General features: G+C 42.2%; 1 protein-coding gene across 10 annotated transcripts in view; it reads right to left on the bottom strand.

Moving 5' to 3' along the window:
• Positions 1-11,280, bottom strand: part of ST3GAL3 (ST3 beta-galactoside alpha-2,3-sialyltransferase 3) — a 170,892-nt gene that overhangs the window by 89,887 nt on the left and 69,725 nt on the right. For all 10 annotated transcript variants that reach the window (XM_019643831.1, XM_019643829.1, XM_019643830.1 and 7 more), the window contains one exon: positions 8,944-8,986. In XM_019643831.1, coding sequence (XP_019499376.1) covers positions 8,944-8,986 — 43 coding nt within the window. The remainder of the gene's footprint in view (positions 1-8,943; positions 8,987-11,280) is intronic.

Here is an 11,280-nt window from a genome sequence, read left to right as displayed (position 1 = left end):
AAAAAATCATAAAATAGTGTTTAGAGACTTAGAGATAATAGAGTTTGAAAAAAAATTACAGAAAAGTCACATCCAAATATATTTTTTCATCATAAAGGTATATAAGGACAATACAGAAAATATAAACTCAAAAGGAAAAAAAAGTACCCACAATCCCACTATCCTAACATAAATACTGCCACATTCTGCAGTAGTTATTATGCAACATTCAGATATGATCATAGTGACAGGCTTGAAGGCTACACCCCCATGGTTCTCAACCCTGGCATGATAGAATTACCTAGGGGAACTTTTAAACATTAAGGTACTTGAGTCCCGATTCCTTATCAACTGAATCAGAATCTCTGGGTGGTAAAGTCCTGGGTTGAGAAACTCTGTAGATAGACAGACTCTTATGTATAGGAAGGGGTCATACCTCAAGGTGAGTTTATTCTTGGTATCAATCATCTGGGAAAGTGGAGAGTTCCTCAAACAGGAAACAGAATCTTTTAGTGCTTCTCAATTTAGTTGCATATTAGACTTACCCAGGGAGCTTTAAAAGTCCCAATGCCCAGGCTACATGCCTCAACCCAATAACTTCAGAATCTCTAGGGGATGGATGCAAGCATCAGTACATTTTTAAGCTCCCTAGGTGATTCCAATATGCAGTCAAGGTTAAGAACCACTTAAGAGAGCTGAGAGCTCCAGGTGAGCTATTATATAATACAGAGTGGGGATTTGGGTTTTTGGGTCTTAATCACATAGGTATCAAGATGTCTAGGAGGAAATCTTTGAACAGTGGGCTGTGAAACAAGCTAAGTTATGAAGCAAAGAAGCCAGTCAAATCCTGCAATGCTGTGCTCTCCTGTTGTGAACTAAGTATTGTCCTAGCTTCAGCTACCTACAAAACAGACAGCACTCTATTTTGCAAACTACTTCTTTGGGTTTTTTATACTCTCAGCATTTATTTCCCTGCTGTTCTCTTTTACTCTTTAGTGAAGTGTTTTTAGCTTTGCTTAGAGGAACCAAGAGAAAAGGTGGAGTTTTTTGTTTCTTGGTTTGCATCTGTTGTTGTTGTTTTCTCTCTCTCTCTGTTAAAGCATTTAAGAGAACCTGTGCTCTCTGGAGTCAATGTGATGGTGGCAGCAGTTCTGGAAGTGAGAGACCCTCCAGGAAATGGTGAAACTCAGAGTAAAGGCAGGGGTCACTTGGCAGTACTCATCACCGTACTTCCCATGCCCCCCAAGTCTTCCAATATTGATAGTCGGGGGATCTGGGTTTTGTTGTTAAAGATGGCACTATTCTTTCTTATATCCTCTTCTGCTGTCCTTAATTGATTTAACAAACATTTATTGAACATTTACTATGCACCACAAACACTGTGCTAAGCACTGGGAAAACATCTGTAAGCAGGACATTCATCGTTCCTGTCCTTACAAAGCTTACAATGTCATTGTTCAAACTTAGGATCAAAGTGGCAGTGTGAATTTGGAAAAAATAGAAAGCTACGTTGATTAGTGGGATGAGTAGGAAGTTTGGAGGCAGGCAGAGAGGGTTCAAATGCTGGCTTGGCCACATGTAGTCTGTGAACACAGACAAATTACTTCTATGGCTCCTCTCTCATTTGTTAAAATGCATTTAAATACATCTACTTCATAACGCATCAACTTTATGAAGTTTTCCATCAACTCATTCATTTGACACATATTTATTGAGCAATTACTAAGTGCCAGGCACTGTTTTAGATGCTAGGAAATAGTAGTGAATAAAATAGACAACTCTCCCTGCCCTCCCTCTAGCGGGGGGAAGACAATCAACAAGTAAGTTAAACATGGATGTCAAACAGTGATAAAGGCCCTGGAGAAAAATGACATAGTAAGGGTAACAGGGGATGCCAATGGGGGATGACGTTATGATTTTAAATGGGATGGGCAGGGAAGACTTCACTAAGAAGGCGACCATTGAGCTAAGACCTGAAAAGGTGAGCGAGTGACACAATCTCTGCAGGTATTTGGGGAAGAGCGTTCCAAACAAAGGAATGCGGAAACACCAAGAGTGTGAGGCAGGAACAGGCCTGCAGGATTTGAGGCACACCAAGGAGCCCAATAGGGAATAAACAAGGAGAGCAGTGAGAAAACAGGGGGCTAGGCCCTGTAGGGCCTTGGTTGGAAGATGGTAAAAAAAAAATCTGGCTCTTATTCTAAGAGAAACGGCGAGCCATTGGAGAGTTCTGATCACAGGAATAATCAGGTCCATCTGGAATTGTAACAGGATCACTTCAGCTTCAGTGTGCAGGTAGACCACAGGGAGGCCAGTGTGACAGCAGGGAGAACAGTTAGGAGAGCAGTCATGAGGTCGGAGATGATGGTGTCTGGACAGGGTGACAGTGGTAGAGGTGGTGAGAAGTGGCTGGATCTGGAGATATCTGGATCTGGTTTGCTGATGATTAGTTTGGTGTCATCCAACTAAGTTTTTTTGTTGTTGTTTGTTTTTTTTTGACACTAAGATTTCTGACTCAAGCAATTGGAAGGATGAAGTTGCCATTTATTGGGATAAGGAAGGTTCTGGGAGGCAGGGGGTATGAATCAGGAGTTTGGTTCTGGACATGTTAAGTCTGAGATGCCTAATACACATCCAAATAAAGGAAGCAACTGGATAAATGGGTCTAAAATGTGGGGAAAGACTGGGCTTGAACTATAAATTTGGGGGTCATCAGCATATAGATGGTATTTAAAGTCATGAGACTGGATGAGATCATCTAAGCGGCTGTTGTGTGGAATAGGTAGCATCGACAGTACCTAGTATGGCATTAGGCATACAGTAGGTGTTCAATAAACACTTTACCTTTGTAGCCATAGGGAACTTGGTAGGCTGTTCTGGAAACAGTAAACTATGCCTTAGGGTATATTTTAGACTGCACCATGTATATAGGCCTTTCACAACTGGCTTGCTTTTCATAAGCCTTTTGGGGTTAAAAGTCGTGGGTTTGGCTTTCATATCTTAGTATCTTCACATGGAATTGCTCATGAAATCAGAGCATTAAGGTCCCCATGCTCTTGCCCACATGGTGCCTATAAAACACCACATTGTGGAAGCACACAGGTGCTTACCTGGAGCACAGAGCACCCAGCTAAAACAGATGAAACCTCCAGGTAGTTAAATCAGCTCTCAAAAGACTGACATCAGCTCAGGAAGCACACACCTGGACATCAGGGTCTGGCTCCTTCAAGCTTCCAGATGGCCCTTCTCTCCGTTCCTGGCTCACGGTGTCATGTTCCTCCTCATAACTAAGGCTGAGGTTTCCTCAGGGCTCTGTCCAGAATGCTCGGCCTCCAGATCACGGCAGGGCTAACCCCTTCCCTTCGAGTCTTTGCTCAAATGTCACTTTCTCAAGGAGGCCTGCCCTGACTACCCCGTTTCAACTCACAATCCCTTCTCTGGCATCTACTTCCTTCCATAGTATTTATCACCTTCCAAGATACTGAAGGTATTTCTTACTGACTACACTTTTTTGTTTATTGACCGTTTTGGTCACTGGTGTATCTCAGAGCATGGAATACCGCCTGACACACAGTAGTTGCTCAGGAAATTTGTTGAATAAACAAGGAAGTGCTTACCTTAGTGTTGGGGCAGCAGCCTGTGGCCCTGAGCCTTTCCCCAGGCCCTCAACTTTGAACAGCAGGCTCCTTTCGAGAATCCAGAGCCTCCCCAAGGACCAGATGTGACCCTCCTTGAGGTATCATCGCATCAGGCTGTGGCTGAGGGCACTGAACAGTTTGAGTGCCCATCCGCAGGGGGAATACAAGATTAATTCTTAGGCAACCCATGGCCAGCAAGACCCAACTCACCAGCCTCACATCCTGCTTATTTTTGTCCACCCTTTCAGTTATATCCTTGTCAGTCTTCTCATCCTCACATCACTGCTCCCTGCTTCTTCTTGGCCCACTTCTTTCCCCCTGCACCACACTCTAACTTTCCACTGGGTTCTATGACGCCATGTTCCTTTACATCCTCAGCTTCTTCAGTGAATCTTCCTTCTCCCTTTGATAGAAACCTGGGTCTCGCTGAAAACACCATTTCCTCTACAGCCCTGTACCATGAAGGCTGCTCTTTTTTCTATATCCCACGCATCTGAGGATTCCCTCATATCCTCTTTGTAGTCCATTTATGCTTCTGAGCCACCAGTATATCATACTTACTAAAAATAAAAATAAAAAACCCGTTCATTGCTCATGCTATCCAGAAATGTTACCTCCTACGCTTCCATGCTGTTCTCATTTACTCCCTCACCATTCACTAAGTCCTCAGCTCACAAGACATCCTTTCCAATCAAGCTTAGAAGGCTGTTCATATGGCTTAGAATTTTCAGTTTTATATCAGTTACAAAGCACATAGTTGGTGCTCAAGAAATATTTACTGAGTGGGGGAAGAAATGAAATCTGGGACACGGCGCAAGAGGCAAGCTGAGGTTCAAGTCTCATTTTGAGGCTATCTCCTTCCCAGTTTACACTGATAAGGGGATAGGACAGACTGAATCTCATCCTTGGGTGATTACTATCATTCCCACTTTATAGTGAGAAACTGAGGCTTAGCAGTTAAATAACTCACTCAAGATTATAGCTACTAAGACATGGAACTAGGCTTTAAAAATTCATGTCTGACTCCACGGCCCATGTTTTTAACCTCCAAAAACACTGCCCCCCTGAACAACAGCTTGCAGTTAAAAGGCAAGGTTTCGTGCAGCTCACTGCATATAAGTAGTCTGAATAATTTCCATAATGCCAACAAGTGATTTTGTCATGTAGATATAAGCAGCAGGGAATTCTCAGAGGAAACAGAAAACTACTTATTCCACAAAGACATAATTAATATAGGGAAGACAAAATAATCAAAACACCTATTTCCAGATTGTTGGAGTATTATTGGAATACAGAGGCATTTTAAGAGCATTTCTATATAATAAGATCTCAAGAATAGAAAACACCTGAGGTGGAGAGACAATTCTCATGCAGCTATATCTGTGTTGCATTCTCAGTTAAGAGTCAGCCAAATATGATTTGGGGCCAAATCCAACTCTCTGTTTTTTGTACGGTCCTCGAGTTAAAAATGTCTTTTACATTTTTAATGGTTGGGGGAAAAAATCAGTAGAGTAATATATTTCATGACACATAAACATTATATGAAATTAAAATATCAGTATCCATAAATAAAGTTTTATTGGAATACAGCCATACTCATTTGTCTGTATGCTGTCTATGGCTGCTTTCATGTTATAGCAGCAGAGTTGACTAGTTGTGACTGAGACAATAAGGCCCCCCACAAACCCTAGAATATTGACCATCTGGCCCTTTACAGAAAAAGCTGGCCAGCCCCTGTTATAATTTCTTCTGACTTATTTTTCAGTTCACTAACTCTGTCTTCAGTGGTATCTAACCGGTTGCTAAATCCTTCTATTGGTTTTTAAATTTTAGTCACTGTATTTTTTTAATTCTAAAGATTGTTTTTCAAATCTAATATTTTACTTTTTATAGTTCCCTATTCCATGTATTGGCTTAATCTTGTCTTTTATTTCCTTAATGATAGTATATATAATTGCTTTATAAACTGTCTGGTAATTCCAATTTCAGAAGTCTTTCTGAGTCCCCCTCTGTAGTCTGGTGTCTTTCATGGTTCTCACTAATGGAGCCTTGTTTCCTTAGTGTTTTTGTTTGTTTGTTTACATGTGCTGCTCAATCCCTTGATAAGTTAGTTGTGAGGAATTCATATGTCTTTCTCCAGAAAGGGTTTGCATTTGCTTCTGCTAGGAGCTTGGAGACACCGCCAGTCTAGAATACCTTAAAAACTGAGTTCATGGATCACCTGAGTGATGAAAACTCTGGCTGTGAATATCAAGTGTTTCTGTTTCATTAACTTATTGCCCTGATGCACTCAGACCTCTGGCAACCTTTCCTGCAGTCCTGGTTTGGGTGTGCAGGTTTAATTCTAGTTTATCCTTATGTTGAGTCCTTTGGGGTTCTGGTCTAATGTGGAAAGGATCAAAGATGGAAATATAAAAGACAGGTTAATAGACCTGGAGGCTAGCATGAGAAGGTCTAACATTTCATCAGAGTTTCAGAAGAGAAGTAGAAAGAGAGTGGAGCAGAGCAATATTTAAAGAGATAATGGTTGAAAATTTTCCAAAACATATGAATTCTTATACCTAAGGAGCTAAATGAATGCAATCAAAATAAAAACAAATTCTGGGCTGGCCGAGTGGCTCAGCTGGTTAGGAGCATGAGCTCTGAGAAACAGGGTTGCCGGTTTGATTCCCACATGGGCCAGTGAGCTGCACCCCGGCTGAGCTGCCGCTGAGCTGCCAACAGGTGGCAGGATGGCTCAGCTGGTGAGAGCATGTGCTCCTAACAACAAGGTTGCCAGTTTGACTCCTGCATGGGATGGTGGGCTATGCCCACCTGCAACTAAGACTGAACACAGCATGTTGAGCTGAGCGGCTGTGAGCTGCCCTTGGGAGGCTGGATGGCGACTGGACTTGGAGCTGAGCTAGCTGCGCCCTCTACAACTAAGATTGAAGGACAACAACTTGGCTGTTCCCCTTCCCCAATTCCCCAACACTGTTCCCCTTCCCCAATTCCTCAATAAAATCTTAAATAATAATAATAATAATAATAATAAAATAAAAAATAAAAACAAAACCAAATTCTTACATTTGTATACTTATTTATACTTTATAGGCTCTTTCTTTTATTCTTCATAAAACTTAGAAAGTGGATATTGTTATCTACATTTTTCATAAGGGAAATCTTGGATTCAGAGATCTAAAATGCATTATCTAAGGTCCTGTAATTTGAAGAAACAGGGGCAGAATTCAAATCCAGTTCTTCTGATCCAAGTTCAAATCCTTTATACATATAGAACAGAACACGACACAGCAGAGAAAGACTTTGTAAGGGGAGATCTAAACATTGCCAAGGAATTTCCCCCCCAAAAACAGAATCCTTAACTTGGAAACTTCTCCCTGGAAGCATGTAAAAACCTCTCCCACATATCTGTGCCTTCTTCTGAAGACGGCATCGGATTGGAAAAGCCTTTGCAGTAAGAAGCAGGAAAGTTCTATCTTGTACTTTAAATTGTGAGTTAAATCAAATGAGGCCAAGCCAGTTCTCTGGGCTAAAGACCAGGTTGACTCAAATGGTTCATGGAACCAGCTTAGCACCCAAGAGAAAGCTACACAACAGCCTACTGTGTACCACCCAACTGTCAGGGCAGCAGGGCAGAAGTGTCCTCCTAATTCTCCTTACACTCTTGAAGACAGTTTAAAGACTGTAGTTAACATGTCCTATAGAACATGTCTTTTGTTCATCAATGTGCTTCAACTCGGTAATTACTATATCTCCCATTCTGGTGGGATTTCACTTGCTCATAGCTTATACCTTTTTTTCTTTTTGGTTTGTTTTTTTTCCCAGAGCACTAAATTAAGAATTTTCTAAAAGTGAAGCCCGTGGCTTTCTAGCATAAACAAGCCCCTTCTCCAAACATTAATGTGTAGCTGACATCTCTCTACTAGCTCGGTATAAAAAGCAGACCATTTCCCCGCCATGGCTGCTTCCATGATGTGTACAAGCTGGGAGAATTACAACTCCCAAACTCACAGTATGAGGCACCGGAGCCAAGAAGCCAGAGGCCAGGAAAAGGGGCCAGATGCCAGGCTATTCAGTGGGAAAGCCAAAGAGCCCTGATTTAATGTCTTATATGTAGGTACAGCCGTCACCATCAGAAGCAGCTGCGGTCAAGGCCTCATGCAAGAGGGGAAGAGAGGAAGACACAATTCTGATCTTTTATGTCTGTCTGGCACAGGACAGGGGAGATGGGCATACAAAGGTGACTAACAACAGAAAAAGCCACAGGCATTTTGCAGCCATTTATTGCACATCAACCATGCGAGAGGGCCTGTGCGGGGCATAAACACACAGGGTAGATAGGGCCTGATCTCAAGGCATCCGGGTCTAGTCATCCACCTATCATCCACCTACCATCCACCCATCCTTGCAGCCATGTGCTCCGTACTTACTGAGCACGTAACAAACATATGCCAGAACTGTCTAGATGCTAGGGAGACCAAGAAGGTGAGAACAGGGATGGATTCTGGAAGGATTAGATACCATTCACTTGAAAGCCGTTATGAATTAGTCATTTCAATTAAATCCTTACAACAACACTGTGAGGTAGGTATATTGTTATCCTCACCTTATAGAAGAAACTGAGACTCAGAATGGTTAAGTAGCTTGCCCCAAATCACAAGGAGAGTAAACAGCAGTCTGGGATTTGAACCAAGTTTTGCCTGGCTCTGAGCCTGTGCTCTTAAAAAATAATAATTATTACACAATTACAGTATAATGAGATAACTGGTAACAGAGATAGAAAATTCAGAGGAAGCGATAATTAATTTTGTGTAGGAAAGCAGTAGTCTTTGAGACAAGCAAGGAAAGGAAATTTCAGGCACAGGTAACAAACATATGCAAAGGTGGAGGGAAACGGTGGATTTACCTGTGGGAGGAGGACAGGAGAAAGATAGAGGCCTGATCGTGGAAGGCTTTGCATACCAGGCTGCAGAGCACTTTTGAGAAGCCACCATCTCCTGTGGCAACTCAATCATCCTCCACCCTGAGACAGAATCCTTTCCAGGGGCCTCCTTGTCCCTCAAAGTCCTTGCATTGGCTCCAATAATAACCTGCCTGTGCCAGCGAAATCTAACATTATGTGTGCACCCACAATCCCACCCTCTCCAGGCACCTGCAGAAGGTAACATGCCCTAAGATTCTGCTGACAGACTGAGGACACAGGCCCTAGGGAACTCTCCCCCACCCAACAACCACAGGGGTTATGACAGCTGACCCTTTGAAGCTGAAGCCCAGATGTCAGAGGCCCCTCTACCACAGAATCAAGGCAATTTCTCATTCTACTCACAGTTTCGAGTCCAGCTTCAGGAGGAAGCCTAACCGATCATACTCTGAAAAAGAAAAGCAGAAAATGTCGCTGAAGGCCAGCCACTGCTGACTCTAGCATATTGTATTCCCCAGGCCTAGACCATGGGGCTAGACAACTGCTTCAAACAACAGACCCAAATGAATAAGTCACCACTTAGTTTAAGTCATCAAACTCTTGTTGAACACCTGTATTGTGGAGGACCAAGTTCATGCCAGGTATGTCCTAGGCTGTCTAGGCCAAGCAGTCCTATGTTGGTTTATAACTGCCTTCCTCTTTAAAGGTGGTGCTTGAAACTGACACTTAGTAAGCCACAAAACTGGACCCCTGGAGAAGTAAGAGGGTCAGAAGAAATCTCTGCTTCCTCTAAGCTCGAAGCACAATTGTTGCTCAGCCAGCCATGTTAACTATGGGACGAAGATGTGGCAGCCAACGCGTCCTCAGATCCACAGCAATGACCCTTTTCATGACAATCACAAAGAATTGATAGATCTGATCACATATGGAATAAGAAATTTAAAATGGAATCTGAAAACAAATTGATAAGATGTTTGCAACAAATGATAAACACTAATATTGTATTTAAGCTCTTGATATCTTGCCTCATTCTAAAATGAAGTTGAAGCAGTTTTTTTAAATTGTATGAAGTATAAGGTTTTAAAAAGAAAAAAATCTGGGGGCCAAACGGGAAATAAGCACAGGAAAAATAATAACATGCAGCCAGGATAGGAATACCCAAAGTGGAAGTCCTAAAGTCCTCTGTGTTTGCTGGAGGAGGATTACAGACCTACCTGCAAGATTTCTCACAGCTAAAACTAAATGCAAAGCACTGATATAAATGGTTTGCAGTGTCCATAAAATAAACCAGGAGAATCACAGCTATTCCTGATACTAAGGCTTGAGGGAAGTTTCCTCTGTGTCCTCAAAAACATTTGTATATGGGAAATGATAGGAAGTGTTGGGACGTTGAGAAAGTCATGACGCATTTTTGCATTGAAAAACATAGAAAAATATGTCATGACTTTCCCGACGACCCAGCTTTGTTCAATGATTGCAAAGTGTGTGTGTGTGTGTGTGATAAGGTGGTCTGTGAATGCAGTCCTCAGTTAGCCTGGCTTAATCAGAGGGTACACAGAACACTAAGACCAAACAATTGGATGGAAAAGGCCAGACGGCAGGGCTTTTGAGGAACTCGAAAAGAGTCTTCAGGAAGCAACGAGTGGCCAAGAGAGGGAAACTACACATCCTGATAAGCACCTCACAGGAGTCACTCTGTAAGGCCAATTAAGGCCAGAGCTGCAGGGAGACAGTAATTCCTCTTCTTAAAACTGATGATACCAACTAGGACACAACGCAACAAGAGGCTTGATTCTCAAGAGAACACGCTTGGGCAAGTGAAAGCCTTTCCTCAAAATAATTCTGGTTTGGCTCTACCTCAGAAAAATGGATGACAATTTGCTGAATATATCAGGAACTTATAAAAACCAGTAACAGAAACATAAAAGGGTTTTAATAAATAGAAACTAAAAACAAAAATTGCAAAAAGTTAGTTTCAAAGTTTCATAGTCTTTCAACAATCCTATTTTATGGGTCCATGAAAAAGAAAATCCCATTTACTTGCTAAACACCTGTTGCTTTTCCCCCCAGGTGGTCATAACCTTGGAGCAACTATCCTGCTATTGCTCCTCTGACCTGAGTTACAACCTCCTTGGAAGTGGGATGATCCACACTTTGGCTGACTGCTTCCAGAGAGACCAGAGAATGTTTTTTCCCTGCTGCAAACTCAAATGTCAGGGGCCAAGCAAGAACATAACATAAATGAGCGGAGTGGGAGAATGTGATACGTCTTGCAGCAGCCCACGCCACTTACTTTAGTGGCATTAAAAACAAATTCTGTTGGTGCCGCCGGGTGACTCAGTTGGTTAGAGCATGTGCTCTTAACAACAAGGTTGCCGGTTTGATTCCCGCATGGGATGGTGAGCTGCACACCCCCACACCACCCACAACTAGATTAAAAACGGTGACTGGACTTGGAGCTGAGCTGTGCCTTCTACAACTAAGATTGAAGGACAACAATTTGACTTCGAGCTCATGGGTCCTGGAAAAAGCACACTGTTCCCCAATAAAGTTAAAAAAAAATTCTGTTGGAATGTCTTTTTTTTAAACCACATATTTTCTGTATAGGAACCATATTTTCCAATGGCATCTAAAGTTTTGTTTTACACACACACACACATGTACACACGCACGCACACATACACGCACGGCATATTAAAGATGTGAGAACACTGCATTTCTAAAATTATGTCCTTTCTATGC

The sequence above is a fragment of the Hipposideros armiger genome, unplaced genomic scaffold (genome assembly GCF_001890085.2).
Source record: "Hipposideros armiger isolate ML-2016 unplaced genomic scaffold, ASM189008v1 scaffold_82, whole genome shotgun sequence".
Taxonomy (NCBI): Eukaryota; Metazoa; Chordata; class Mammalia; order Chiroptera; family Hipposideridae; genus Hipposideros; species Hipposideros armiger.
The sequence above is the reverse complement of the archived record's forward strand: the minus strand, read 5'-3'. Positions and strand labels throughout refer to the sequence as shown.